This window comes from Pempheris klunzingeri, chromosome 16 (assembly GCF_042242105.1).
Source record: "Pempheris klunzingeri isolate RE-2024b chromosome 16, fPemKlu1.hap1, whole genome shotgun sequence".
NCBI classification, from domain to species: domain Eukaryota; kingdom Metazoa; phylum Chordata; class Actinopteri; order Acropomatiformes; family Pempheridae; genus Pempheris; species Pempheris klunzingeri.
In genome coordinates this window covers 20,419,623-20,434,844 of record NC_092027.1, presented here as the reverse complement: position 1 = coordinate 20,434,844, position 15,222 = coordinate 20,419,623, and the positions used below count along the sequence as shown (strand labels likewise).

General features: G+C 46.4%; 1 protein-coding gene across 4 annotated transcripts in view; it reads left to right on the top strand.

The window, feature by feature from the left end:
• The window catches only part of ube2e1 (ubiquitin-conjugating enzyme E2E 1), an 89,308-nt gene that overhangs the window by 60,437 nt on the left and 13,649 nt on the right, over positions 1-15,222 (top strand). Inside the window, exons 1-3 of one of the 4 annotated variants that reach the window (XM_070846566.1) lie at positions 10,819-10,883; positions 12,136-12,333; positions 12,815-12,865. The exons of 1 other annotated variant lie outside the window; for it this stretch is intronic. In XM_070846566.1, the coding sequence (XP_070702667.1) occupies positions 12,143-12,333; positions 12,815-12,865 (242 nt within the window). In that variant the 5' untranslated portion in view covers positions 10,819-10,883; positions 12,136-12,142. Of the gene's footprint in view, positions 1-2,963; positions 3,720-10,818; positions 10,884-10,913; positions 11,191-12,135; positions 12,334-12,814; positions 12,866-15,222 lie in introns of those variants that run through there. 2 more of the 4 variants (XM_070846562.1, XM_070846564.1) reach the window with 2 other exon arrangements.

Genomic DNA, 15,222 nt, shown 5'->3' with positions numbered 1-15,222 from the left:
TCAGACCGCTCACTACTCTTCTCACCACTTGCTTAAGTTTTTTAAACCCAGCCTCAAGTGCTGAATGTGGGCCCTGAATCCGAAATACCCTAAAAATATCTCTCCTTCCCTCTCCACCGCCTTCCGTCTGAAGATTTTCTTTCCCATGCAGGCAGAGATCATTGGCATGTGGCTCATTAAAGCGGGGGAAGAGGATGGAATGACAGTTAATCAACCCTCCCAGGGCTGCAGTCCCTGCCGTCATGCCACATTGAACCCTGTATCACGTCCCACAAGCAGATTTCTACCTGGGGCGTCCTGGAGGCTCATTGGGGCTGAGCCACATGCCGTGCCAGAGTGTATCTAGGGCTAAAATCCAGCCCAGGGCCCCTGTCGAATGTCATCCCTTTTTCTCCCTGTCTTTTCCTGTCGCAACCTCTGTGGAACGTCCAAAAAGTAATCTTACATTTTTTAACAAAGCCACAGGGATTCCTCCTCAGTGCCTTCTGCTGCCGTCTGGGCTAGATGGTATATCTCGCTGATGTGTGCTGATATTCAGGCCAGTCTTTTATAATAAAGGTGTCTGCTTTTTTCCCTCAGTAGCTTCAGGGGTGTCAGTTTGTCAAACCTCTAATAACACATGCCTCACCTTGCCTTAAAGGAAGGCTTTGCTATCTAGATTGATATCAGAATGTGTAAGATAAAACTGGTCATGTCGTCAGCTAGCGCCGTGTGCCTTCTGTACAACAACTGATGTGTACAGGAAACAGAATTAGAGATTACCATAAAATGACCCTGGAAAACTGACACGGCGTAGCCTCATCTGTTGAGCAGCATTCAACTCATTATCTTCTGGATTTTCCCAATTTACATAACTGGTCATTGTTAAGCCACAGTGCTTTATTTGACTATACCAGCACCTTAAATGGACCATCTTAGCTTTGGCCTTGAAAGCACAAACTGGTCAAAGAAGGGAAGAATAAATGATGCAGTCTTTGTCAGGACAAAGATTGAAGGCACCAAATCCTTTCACCAACAAACAATTCCAACAGGACTTCTGTCTCTGGCTCAGGCTGTCATTGAAGAAGTCAGATGCTTCCAGCTTCCAGCTACAATGCCATGACATGTAAGGATCCATTCATCCAGAAATATGGGTATAAGCCTGTAAAAACCCCCATCATTGAAACCCTAGCAGGGATTAGTGCGGAGGGGTGTTTGTGCTGCTTGCTCAGCCAAGCTCATCACACTGCCCCGTCAGCAGGCCCAGCCCCGCAGGAGACAGTCTGAAGCCAAGCAGAGTGCACTGTGAGTGCAGTGTGAGACTGGGAATTTGTTTCTCTCTCTGTCACCTCACTGAGTAACTGACCAGCGGCACAACGGGTTGAGCGTTGGCACAATCAATAGAGGCGCCGGTGGGAATTCATAGCGGTGGCTGTGGACTGACAGGACATGTGCGGTGTATCATCGGACGGGACAGCACGGTGCAGCCGCTGCCGGAGCCCACTATGATCACCTCTGATTTACAGCAACATGCACATTTTACTGTGCTGTCGATAAAAGTGTCGGCCGCGCTGTACGTCATACGATACAAGCTTCACTTCAGACCGCAGGAACGATAGAGTACCATTTGTTTGACTGATGCCTTTTCTGTGGTTTTCACCGGTTGTCATAAAATTCCCATGCATGCTGATGAGCGGAGGTGGTCCTACACCACTTCAGACTTTGATACACTGCATCAGGTAATTGGATGTCAAACGGCAGCGTGTGGCGGTTTGTGTAAACATGCTGTATGTCCTAATAAATAAAATATCACTCTCACAGATGTTGGTTTTTTTTTTAAGGCTGCTGCTGATACCACATTTTTCTCTCAGGAAATCTGTCAGCGAAGGTGTGAGACATTTACATTATAATGCACCCATGGCAACGTTCAACATCTTTGCAATATCTCTACGATTTCCAATCAGGTGCTTTTTGGTCATCGGGTCATTACCGGCATTTTCCAAGCAGAAATGCCAAAAAACAATCCACAATCATGAGGATTTGCAGCTTTAATACATTATTTAGTACATAAATATCCGTCGACCTGTCTGATTGCTTTTTACCATCTGAAATGTGGATGTTCTCAGGATTGTATTCTCGGACTATTCTTGGTCATTGTAGTACTGAACATTGTAAACACTGAACAACTCAGGATAGAAATTCTAATTCTTTTTGTGCATGTGTATAATGTGCAGCATCCAGTCAAAATTAATTAGTTCCAGTAAAAATGAGTGTTGAATTAAAAGAACATTACTTGACGACAACGTTCATAATAAAAGCAATGTTCAACATTGAATACCTTTGGGTTATTCTTTGCTCTTTTTCAGTCTGCTGGACTGTCAATTTGAAAACGTCCCTTTGGACTGTGGAACGTGTCGCACACACCGATGAATGTTCACTTGACTCAGCAGCTCTACAGAACAGCACACCTCCCTTTAGCCCCCACTTTTGGTTTTTACAGTCGGCAGCTTTACCGTTTTGATCCAGTCTCGCCTGCTGTCAGAAACCTCATTAAAATCTGATGAATCCACGGTTGCACCACCTGCTCTGCGCAGTTAGTGACCCACTGGTGAGCCCAGTGGAGCATTTAGCAGCTGATGGTGGAGACCAAAACAGAGCTATAAGGAGAGCGAATGCTGTTCATCGGGTGACACAATCACATTTCCAACTTTATACGTGTGTAAGTTGTGTTTATAGCTTGTTGCACTGCACAGACCGCCAGAAAATCTGTTTTTGCTGCCGACAAAACAAGTCAGATGCTTAGAGTAGCAATCTGAGTCTGTCGGTGGCGAAAACAAGCACTTTTAGTGGACGATTATGTGCAGCCATTGCGGTCTGTTTTGTGGCTTCTGGCTGGACCAAGTTCTCCTTTAATACTTCAATAATAAACCAAAACGTTGTTTGTCACATTGAGTCTTACTGAGTTGGTTCCTCTTGTGTTACAGCCGACCCCCTGGTTGGAAGCATCGCCACACAGTACCTGACCAACAGAGCCGAGCACGACAGGATAGCCAAACAGTGGACCAAACGCTACGCCACATAGACCAGCACGACTCCTCCTGGACCCCTCACCCTACCCAACACACACACACACACACACACACACACACACACACACACCCCACACATCCCCTCCTCTGAAATCTATGGAAGCACACCCGCTCCTGTCATCCACCCTGCCCCCACCCCAGAGAAATGAACTGTTATTTGTTCCATGCTGACTTGAAAAGCTTCTTTTTTATACAAAGAGTCTATTGGGATTGTATTTTCCAATACACTGAATGTTGATATGGTCATGAAAAGCTTTAATACTGTTATTGTTCTTGTCGATGTTGTTCTTATTGTTATTGCATTGTTTATAACATTGTCGCCACCCTCGTTACCTTCCTTATCTGAAAGTGTGCGTGTATTATTCCCGTCTCATGTGATGGTTTCATGTAAAAATGATCATACCGAGTGAGTGCATTTAGTTTGTTTTCTTTCAGTGGTTTCACAGCTCATGGTCAATATTAGTGCATGGCATCAAGATATGTGTTCATGCAGTGGACATGTAGTCATGGTATTATTTCTGTCCCGGCGGAGTTCTGGCATGGAGTGAGTCCATCACCATGTATGACGATAGTGGTAGTTTGCTGTACATTTAATGCCTTGTGAGAATACATACTCATTGAATACTCAATTAAACACTGGCTGTAATGTGACAGAGCCTGTGTCGGTCTCTTGCTTTAATACGACTGTGTGTGTGTGTGTGTGTGTGTGTGTGTGTGTGTGTGTGTGTGTGTGTGTGTGAAAGTGGAGCCTCATCTCTCTACTCTGACCACTTCCTGTTAGAAATGACTCCTTCGTAGGCTCACCACAGACAGACACACTGACAGTACAGTGATTACGTGGTGGAAGCCGGAAAAACACCACAGAATGATGATATTCTTCCATATTATTTCTTTTTTTTTTTTGTTTCATATTCATTTTCTGATAACTTGAATTAATGCTGGTCAGACGTACGGCACAAATACCTTGTATGTCTTTTGTAAGTAAGCGAACACCAAATCTTCTTAGCGGTGTGTTTGGCCTCCCGTCTGCGTGCACTGGTTTTAAAAAGTGTGTTCACAGTGAAGCACAGGCTGGCACGTCCAGATTGAGCAGCAGGTCCTTGAGTTTAATCTAAAACACTGCACGGCGACTGACGACACAGTGTAACTCTGGAAAGTCAGATTGATCTCAGCTCCAATCGGTGGAGGAAGTATTCAGATTACTTAAGTAAAAGCACTGAAAATACTCTGTTACAAGTAGAAATCTGCGCCGATGTTACTTAATAAAAGTAGAATGGGGAAAACGTATTCTGCGAGTGTCCCCCTGTGACAGTTCCACTAATTATTATTCCTCGTGTGCTGTTGGAGTTGGTGTCAAACTGCAGCTAATGATCATTTTTCATTCAGGGTTCGTCTTGCTGGTTATTTTCTCCGGTGACGGACTGATTGTTTGGTTTGTTAAAGGCTGAAAAGAGCGAAACGTGCTGACAAGTCCGGCCCTCGCAGACGCAGTCAAGTAAATCTTCACATTTGAGAAGCTGGAACCATGAATGGATGACTTGGTTAACGGACTGATCAGCTGTCCCTGTGCACGCTGCTGGGAGTTTAATATATAACGAGACATCACATTGTAGATCATCTGCATTTGCTTTGTAACTAAACTAAAGCTGTCAGATAAATGTAAGGAAGTGAAGAGCATATAATTTCCTCTACAATGACATGTAGAGGAAGTAGGAAGTACCACAAATTTGGACCGCTGAGCCAGGTTCAACCTCTCCACTGCGCCGCCCCTACCCCACTCTGTGTTAGCACCCCCACCAGTGTTGCCAGGTGTACGATAATTATCGGATTTGTACGTATTTGTGCCCTGTACGATGTACGATCAATAATCCAAAAAAAAGGCCAAAAGTACAATCATTTGACAGTTTCTGTGAACGTGTGGTTTCAATCAGCTCTAATCTGCCGTTCAGTTTTTGTGAACTCTGAAGGCGTCTCTCATCATGTGACATTTCCAACCAATCGTAACTGGTTTAGCGTGAGATACGAGCACCTGGATACAGGTGACGTTGGTCTCGGAATAACGAGCATGATTGGCTGATCGTGCCCCATTAATTAATTGATTTGTTTCATTATTGAGTAATAGTTGGCAGCAGGCACTTTTTAAGTGTGAAGATGTGCAGTTATTTGTCATTTTTGAGGACAAAGAGAGAATGTTCTGATTATTCTTTAAAAAAAGATTGTTCATATAAGTAATTCAAATAGTATTCAAATGTTGGACTGAAAAAGTAAATGTCACTAAGTGAAGCCAGATTTACTCTTTATTTTCTTCTCAGTTATTATGAATACTGTTTCAAAAAAGTGAACCTGCTGTGTCAGTTCCCCTAACGGTGGGTGGCCTCATGATTTAGCTCATTAGTTCCCACCTGTCATTTGTTTATGGGGGACACATTAGTGTAACACAACTAAGCTGGAGCACACAGCAGTGGATGAGGACGCTTTTAAAGACATATAGAACCACTATATTTGACTATCGCACAACAGTAAGCTTGTTATTTTGGTTATGATAGGATAGGATAAATAGGATAATTTCGAGTCTGTGGTACGATAATTCTACATTTCCCAGCTGGCAACACTGACCCCCACTGTCCCAACAACACAGCGCCCTCCTGGAAGTGACTGAGGAGGCTGTGTTTGATCCCGCTGTGCTGTCGTCTCTCTCTGAACGTGGCCTCAGGCTTTTAGAGCAGCGCGACTTTAATTTCTTTCTCTTTTTATTTTATTTTATTTGTAAGGGAGCACGGACAATATTAAACCAACGTGTTTTGCATTTGATGCGTCGTGCCAGAGTTGGCCCGCAGCTCATCCCCCCCCCCCCCGGCTGCTCACAGAACATCCATGCAAGGCTCAGAACAGCCCTAAACAAAGTAGACTAACAAGACGAAGCACGCGACACAAATTGAACGCAGTAATGCTTCACCCACACCTCGTCGGCGCTCTTGAGTGCACTAACACGCTCGTCCACGCCATCTTCTCATGCAGAAGATATTATACTTGTGGATCTCACAGAGTTCTTCATTTCTACGTCAGCATTCAGTTCAGGTGTTCATAAACAGGCCTCATCGTGTGTGGATACATCCCCCGCATCGTCACCCTGCCAGAACCACAAACCAAGATGGCTTCATCTCCTCCTCGCAGCGTGACGCAGAAGGTACCTGGCTTTGTCCGACCGGGCGAACGCTCCCTGCTCCTGAGTGGTCTGGTGTTTATGGAGGAGTGTAAGGAAGGAAACACAAGGAAGGAACCACAAATGAAAGGAATGAAAGTTTTTTTTTTTTTATTTAGTGTCTCAAGAATAACATCCAAGTTTCAGGAATAAAGTTTAATTATCAGTACAATATTTCAATTTGATTCTCAAAATGCAAAACAAAAATCCACATGCCCTGGCATATGTTGAAAGTTTGACTCTTTATTCTGTCTTTATTCTATAAAATCGTGCCTGGCACTAATAGTCTTCCGTATGTTTTGATGCTCCTGCACTCAAACTCAAACGCTGCCTCTCCTTCCAGTGAGCCGGTCACAGCACGGTCGTCGCCGCTTTCCTTTAACTTCTCTGATCCTCGGGTTGTTTTTATCCACAGGATGACCAATCAGATGTCCGCTCCCTCGTGCCGGTGCACACGGGTCACCGAGGTCACTGGGGTTTGTCCGTTCCCACATTCAGTGATGCTGGAAACACCGTCAGCGTGGATTTAGGAGAATCCACTCGAAAAAACAAACTGGTTTGTGTTTGTTGATGATGCCCCATTAATTAATTGATTAGTTTTATCATTGAGTAATAGTTGGCAGCAGGCACTTTTTAAGTTTGAAGGTGTGCAGTTATTTGTCATGAATGACCAGAACTCTGCATTCAGTGTAAACTCTTCCTGCACTGAACCTCACATCTGCCTTTCTGTGATCACATTTGGAAGAAGCTCACGACTTCAGTTCAAAGACCACATTTCCTCAGTCTGTCACTGTCAGCTGAAAGCCACTGCATTTCAAGCACCACTTAACCCCCCCACCCCCCACTCCCTCCCCCGCTGAGCGGTGCAGACATAATGTCAAACGCCCCTCACGTGCACCTCGGCCCGGCTGTAATGCGTTGCAGGTTGTCGTGAAAGCACGGTCACAGCAGCAGCTCCCCGGCCGCCTGTGGTCCTGTGGTTCCACGCTGCTGATTGACGGCTCCTCAGAGTGACGCAGCTGCCTCCTCCTTTTGTGTCACGACACTTTCAGGGCCCTCAGTCAATAAAAACATTAAAAAAAACAAAAAACCTGGGGTGAAAAAATAAAAACCCTCCCGCGGCTCCTGCACCAGTCGGAGGTGCTCGGTGGATTTTAGGAGTTATTTGGTAATCGATACTTTTCTGATGTACTTGACTTTCTGCAGAGTCCCCCCCCGAAGAAGGAGCATGTTTTTTTGTATCCTGCTGGCAAAAGATAATAAAAGTCACAGAAGAGAACGAGATATGCTCTGACTTCTTGGATCCTTTGCACAAAATAATAATGTTGTGCAAACAAGATGCCAGATAAAATGTTGTGAGCACATCTATGCACAAGATTGATCCCGTGAGAGCGAGACACTCCATAATAATATCAGCTATGTGGATCTTATGCAGACAAGATGTTAGACTGGAGGAAAATGACAGGACTGGTCATGATGTCACTCGATCCTACTTTAGTTAGTGATTCCTACATTTCCCAGACTGCCTTGTGGTGGCCCAGCCGTTGACGGCTACCTGGTGCAGCAGGTGAACGTGGGGAGGGGGGAGGGGAGGAAACACAATAACCCTGAAGAGACGGACACTTGTTGCTGGGGGCCCCCGTCCTGAGCAGCATTCAGCGCTCTGACGCCGCTGCAAGACCAGCAAAGTAGAGCAATAATGGCAGAGTTAATTATGGCTGACACATCGGGAGGGGGAGGGGAGAGGGAGTCCTCATCCTCTCCCGCCTCCCTCCAACTTCCTCCTTCACACGCTTGCGTGGAGTCTGACAGAAAAGGAGAAGTCACTGATGCATGGATAATAATGTAGCATTTGCAATGAGAGGATAGTGATCAATAGGAGTGAAAAGGCCAGCGCTGGGGTGAGGGTGAGGGTGAGGGTGAGGGTGAGGATGTGCCTGCGCCGCATGATAATGTATATTCTGCTGCTAGGACAGACGTGATCTCATTCCTGCAGCCAAATACCAAACAGGTCATTATGTCAAAGCACACAGTCTGTGTGTGTGTGAGCATCCGCTCTGTCACACTCACCTCTTCCTCTTCACAGTCTTTACACTCACTTCTGCACGTGTGCTTTTTTAATGGCAGTGGCCCCCAATACACAGCAGCAGGCACACACACACACACACACACACACACACGGTCTTTTGTCTTTCTAGCTCAACTCATTGATGTAATGCATTCCCAAGCCCCTTAACCGTCACAGCTAAATGTCTAACCCCAGCTCTTACCCTAACCTTAACCTAACTCTAACCTTAACCTAACTCTAACCTTAACCTAACTCTAACCTTAGCCTTAACACCGAGTCTTAATCCTCAAACGGCCCTTGAAGTTGTGAGGTCCAGGCAAAATGTCCTCACAACGACGATGTGAAAAGAAAATGTTTTCTCATAACGATACAAAGACACACACACACACACACACACACACACACACACCCACACACACACACAATAGGCAGCACAGTACCAGGGATGGTAGAGGTACTGAGGCCTTGAGCCTTAAGTCCTTCCAACACGACCAGACACAAAAAGAAAAGCCTTTACTTGTGTGAAACGTTCATGTGTAATCTGCTGTTAGATTTGCTGTGGTTTTCCAACAACAACGGTTAAATTCTGTTTCAGAGACGAGGATACAGTTCTGGTGAGTAAATAGTGAAGCTGCTTTTCCACCTGGGAAAATCAGGCAACTAACCCCCGACGGCCCCCAGACCCCCAGGGGACCCCCAGGGTCCAGATTCACAGTGTGGTGTTTGTCAAAATTTGATAAAATGCTGCACCGCATAAAACCACATCCACTGAAATGACTTGTGCTTCTGTGGTGCAGAGTCTTATGGATGCTGAAGCTTAATCAGCCTACGACAAACTAATTACTAACACACACACACACACACACACACACAATGCACTGAGTGGAAGAAATGGTGGGTTAATAGGGGCCCACGGCTCAGGGCCTCAGGGGATTAACCCCCCCCCTGGAAAATAGTGAAGCTCCTGATTTATTTATGCTGTTGCTTAAAAGTCGTCACGTTGGACCGTACTAGAAGTGTGTGAGTGAAATCAGCCCATAAAGTTTAACTTCCCCCGGGCCGTTAAAGTCCAGACACAAACACTGAGGATGTGACCTCAGGGCCCCCCCCCCACATATGGGCAAAATTATGATTTAGGACTGAAACGTGTTACCAGCTGTGTGTGTGTGTGTGGGGTTTGATCAGAGATTACAAACTCATCTCCATATTTTCTGTCCTGTGAGGAGGTGACAGTGGAATGAAGCGAGCTGCCCCCCCACCCCACCCCCCCACCATTCCACTTGTGTGTGCAGCAGCTGGACTCCACTTAACTCCACGCTATGAAGATTCAATAAATGCTCCACTTTGTTTAATGTTTATTCGACCTCGACCACATTTCAGGTGTCAGACCACTTCATCAGGCGCCGTTAGGGCCTTTTAAACCTGTCAGTCTGCTGTGGTGCTGCTGCTAACTCAGGCTGGTGGATAACAATAGCCTGCTTTTATTCTTTACTGCTCAGCAGTGATGAGTTACACTACCCCCCCCCCCCCCCCCCCCCCCCCCCACATACCTGTGAGGTATGTGTGTGTGGGGGGGGGATCCAGCAGCCCTGTGTATCTGTATCTGTTCCAGCCCTGTCCCGGTGGTGGGAGGCTGATAAACGCTGCTGTAAATGTCCAGACTTTATCTTTATTCAGCAGTGATGGGAGCTTTGGAGCGTCCAGCCTCCGTCAGGAAGTCACACTAACGGTCCCCGACGGTCGGGATGACAATGTCAGGACGTCTGTCTGCTGCTGGACCAACACTTCCGGCGAGAGGAGGCACGCGTCCAGCGGCGGCGGCAAGCTCGTCTTATTGTTCACGATGATACCGGAAACCGGACAATTTAACCCTACAAAATAAAAGCCCCCAACTCACGATCCGAGCTGTTTACCCTGTCACACACCGATATTTACATCTCAATTACGACGGTATTGATTGATTATGAAATATTTTCTTTTAATTTCCATAAATTATCTCCATCAATATTTCTGAACATACAGCACATTCCATAATGGCTTGTGATTATAATACAAATATTTGATTAAAAATAAAACCATCAATACCACAATAATTATGATAATGATCTACTTTAATCTGAAGGTCGAGACGGATCCTGTAGATCTCTACCACTGTTCTTTAGACATCTGCTCATGTTTGGTGATGTTTTGTGTCTAAACACACATTGTATTCACTGTTAATGCACATTATTTCATGCGTCCTACTGTTGTTGTTCATTCACTTTGTACGGTACTCCGCTTTTTAAGGTTACACATGATACAATGCTGCTCTTGTGTGTGCTGGTGCTGACACCTGCATCAGACAATCAGAGAGAACGAATCGTCTGATTCACAGGACATCGCCGCCTCCGTTTGTCTGCGCTTTTATTTTTGAGAGAATGACCGGAAATCTCTTTCCTCGTCACCGCAGGGGCTTTGACACTGGCGCGTCCAGGCGGCGGAGGCGCACACACACACATACACACACACACACACACTCACAGGCTGTGCACACACACAAAGAAAGGTATCAGATACGAAATATTTGTGTTACAGCGCCGAATAACGCAACAGTTTGTGTCATGCGTGTCTCGCGGAGGACGTCGGGACCGTAAACGTATCCGTGTTGCCGTCAGAGGGGAGTGTAGGAGTCGGTCCATCCTGTGACTGGCTGCACTGAGATCAGCTGCATGTCGACGGATACCGCTTTAAAAATGCGAGGAAAGCCTTTGAGTGGACGGCGTGTTGTGTTTGTTTTGGACGCCGTAATTCGGCTGTAAAGGCGGCGGCAGCAGCAGCCTGACAGCGCCGTGGCCCCTCGCTGACTTCTTGAGGTGAAACTTTGACTCGCCCGGGGACTGTGGAGGTGTTGTGTCGGGGCTCCCCGCCGACTGCGACATCGCCCCGTCGATGTATTTCTGCTTTTTCCGTTCCGACGATTCGACTCGACCGACAGCGGAGGTCTCGTGTGTCGTGTTTCGCTCCGCGGTGTCGGCCAGGCAAGAAGTAGGCCTCCAGCCGAACTATTTCACCAAATCATTTCCTTTGTCGCAGCCCGGCAAGGCTAAAAATAACACCGACTGCAAACATTAGCTGAGGTCAGAATTCGGCGTTATGAAAAGAGGGGAAAGGCTCCGATAAGCTCGGCGCGTCCCCCCCCCTTCACCCCCCCATAGCGGGCGGGCAGACTGATGGATCCAGTTAACCCGGGTCAGCGTCTGGCCCGGGCCTGCTAGTTAACACGACGGAAGCGTTTATGGAGTCCGTGCCTGCACCACGGGAGAGTGGCAGTCTATAGGGTCGACGTGCACCGTTTGCGTGGTTAGAAAACGCCGCACAAGATTCCCTTTAAATAACCCACTATTTAAAGTTCACCCGCTTTTCTGGAGCAGGTTGTGTTTAATAAAACTTGACAGGAGTCAGTGAAGGAATTGTGTGGATGTTCTGTTAAATTCGGTGTACAGGTGTACCACCAGACAGCCATGCATTTAAAAAACAAAACAAAAAAACAAAACGAATGTGGTTGACAGAACTCCCTGCAGCCCACTGGCTTTTTAGAGAGTCAGTCTGAGTTACTGCAATTACACTGAGGTGTTAGTGCAGTGGAGTGGAACCTAAAGATTTAGATCTCAGGCTGCAATCATTTCCCTTTGAACAAGGTTCTACACTTAAATGTTACATGTTTAAAACGAGGTTAGATGGAGTAAAGGTGTGTTCGGCCGATGGGGGTTCGGCTTGTGTTCCTTCCTAAATCTTTTTTTTTTGTTGTTGTTCCCCAGGCTCGGTATGTCGGATGAAGATTCCCGTGCCAGCACCAGCTCTTCCTCTTCTTCATCCTCAACTCATCACCATAATCATCATCATCAGCAGCAGCAGCAGCAGCAGCAGCAACAGCAGGACGTGAACCCCTCAAAGAAACGAGAAAGCAAAGCCAGCATGAGCAAGACCTCCAAACTCCTCTCTACTAGTGCTAAAAGGTGAGCTTACTTACGCTGGAGTCTGGGATGTGATGAAGGAGGCTCAGGTTTTCTCAGGTTTTATTCTACACTGGTTACAGCGAGCAGTTTGAAGTTTCCTAGCAGCGTTTCTATCCCAGACACACTGCCTCTTATTCCCAGAACTGATGCTCAGTCTCCCTCGGGAGCGTTATTCACTCTCCCCAACAGCTGAGAACAAGTCGGCAGTCGGTCCTAGTTATTAGCTGAAGTGAGGGTACACGGAGAACTAATCAGTGAAGATGGACATTGAAAGGCCGCCGATCCAAAAACAGACCATTTGGGTTGTCTGGTCTCTGACACTCGTGACATTTCTCTGACAGAGAGGTGTGCTTCTTATGCAACATTTCTGTCAGCAAAAAAAACAATCCTGACTCCTGAAGGTTTTCCGTGTGTCTGCCTCCTCTCCAGGCCTTGATCAGAGCTTAGCTTTTGATGTGTCGCTTTTATTTGCTCTCTGCAGAATTCAGAAGGAATTGGCTGACATCACATTGGATCCACCGCCAAACTGCAGGTAAGTGAATGCAGCATCGCTTCATGGAGAATTACCAACATGTGAGTAGAAACATCTGGGTCACTGATGTATGCATGTGGCAGTGGGCACTGTGGATGTGTTTTTTTTTTTTTTTTAATGAGGACATTTAGTCTGTATGGAGAAATTAGAGTCGGCAGCTCGTAGGCGTGGGCGTCTTCAATGTGAGGCTTAAAAAGCCCCTCTCATTCAAAAGACAAAAAATATCAAGGTAACAAGAGCCTGAACAGTCTGCTTCATAACGCTCCAGTGAATGTGCTCCCTGTTAGCATTCACTGCCTATTTAGAGACACCTGACTTAAGGTTATGTCTTCATATCGTGGATATTGCCTTTCAGTGGATTATTACTAGGACGTCTGAGTATTAAAGCGTAACACTGAGTGAATGTGCCTGTGGAAACTGTCAAGCACTGAGATTTAGCATCAAATGTCAGCTCACACTAGTGGTTTGGTTTACTTCTCAGAGATTTCCATCCAAATGTTGCCAACTTTAGCCAGTTTCATGAAGTTCTTGCACGGCTGCTTGTATTGAGAAAAGATTGATTATTGGAGATGTTTGGCCTGTTTTTGTTCAAACGAAAAAGACATTGCAGGTTTAAAGCCTTTTTTTTTCTTGCCGACTTTGCACCAAAATGCATTATGTCGGCGCACTTGTGTCGGCCTCTGACAGGTAGCTCAGTGATTGTTGAGTGAAAAAGAGAAGACAGCTGGTGAAACAGCATTGTCTGAGTCTCCAGTCAGACGTTTAAGCTCTTTTTATGGTCCTTTTAAGCGCGTGGACGTCCGGGACTCAAGCTGTGGAGCAGCCTGTCCTGTTGCCCTGTGAGGCTCATGTGAACGTAGCTGCAGTCGGTGGTTCATCATCGGGGCTCAACGGCCTGATATCAGCTGTCGTGAAGAAAGATAACGGCACTTTTAAATGCCCTGATTAGATGTGAGTGTTATTGAGTCATGTTAAGTGCAGCACAAATGTAATATCTAATAATCCACTATAGATATGAGCTGAATCACTGCATGTCTCCGCCAAGCAGCTGTGCCATTTCTTCTGATTCTGTGCTTTTAGAAATATGATGCATGTGTGATTGTGTTTGGTACAAACAGTTTAACACAACATAGAGCTGGAATAAATCCAATACTGGCCCAAAAATGGCAGTAAGATATAAACTTAAAGCTGGTTAGTCCCTGTTTGTTGCCAGTGCCAGCAGTGGCGCAGAGCTGGGGTGTGCACCCAGAGGCACCTGAGCGCGCCGACACATCCAGGCCCAGTTAGTGTGCCAAGAAAGCGGACCGCCCACCTATCAAACAGCTCTTTTTGTTTGCCGCACTCGGTCTGCTCGGCCTGTCTTCCAAACAGGCGTGGCAGGTTTAGACGTGTGTCACCGAAAAGAATTATTACCACGTGTTCCACATGTCGGAGCTACTACAAGTCTCCTGCTGTGACATGACGTGCTGTCCGCCACAGAGCTGTTTTGCACAATACATGTGGGGGGGGCAAGTCGGCGTCAGGTGGAGATCTCACAGATCTGTTTGTTATGCATATCGGGGTTGAATGAGTTGTATTGTGTCATTTGAAGCTGTTGCAACCTTGCGTTGACACACCCCTGCTACAGTTAGGATCCAGTTCAGAGCCGGGAGGTGTGTGTGAGTGAGGTGTGTGTGAGGCAGAAACAGTTCAGGTATGTTGGAGTGATCACGGGCCTGTTGATTGTTTGCAGTAAGCTGTTGATGTGTGCGTGTGAACTGCAGGTCATGAAGTGGAGACCCTTTTTAAAGGTGAGCAGCACTGCATGGCAGCGAGCTCCAAACCACAAGCGACGCAGCCGAGACGCAAAACAAGCATTTAGACAGTGAAGCCCGGCCACAAAGGAGCTTCAGGCTCCACCAGGAGCTGTTTCCTTCAACACTCCTCAGCCTGTGTGGGTGTGAGTGTGTGTGTGAGTCATAAATCTCAACCTGAGGAAAATTTGCCCTTTCACTGTACCCCCAAACCCCCCGTGGCGTCCCAGATTAACTCCTTCCACTGAGGCCAAGCTTTAACGGCTTAGTTAGAGAGCATTTGATGAATGCAGGATTGTTGATGTGAAATTCAGTTTTGAGGTTCAGTTTCTACAAAGGCAACAGTTTGACCTGGTAATGCTGCTCAGACTGAAGCTGCTCCGCAGACAAACATGCTGTTTACTTGTAGCTTAGATAAAACAAAGTCAGTCTCAACCAGCACACACTGGAGATGAGTGATGGGGACGCAAGACAGTGGTGAAGGTCAGAGATGTTTCAAGGCAGTTGAGACATCTCCGAGTTAAGTGGTGGTGTCTGTGGAGACAAAGCAAGACATGTCTTGAC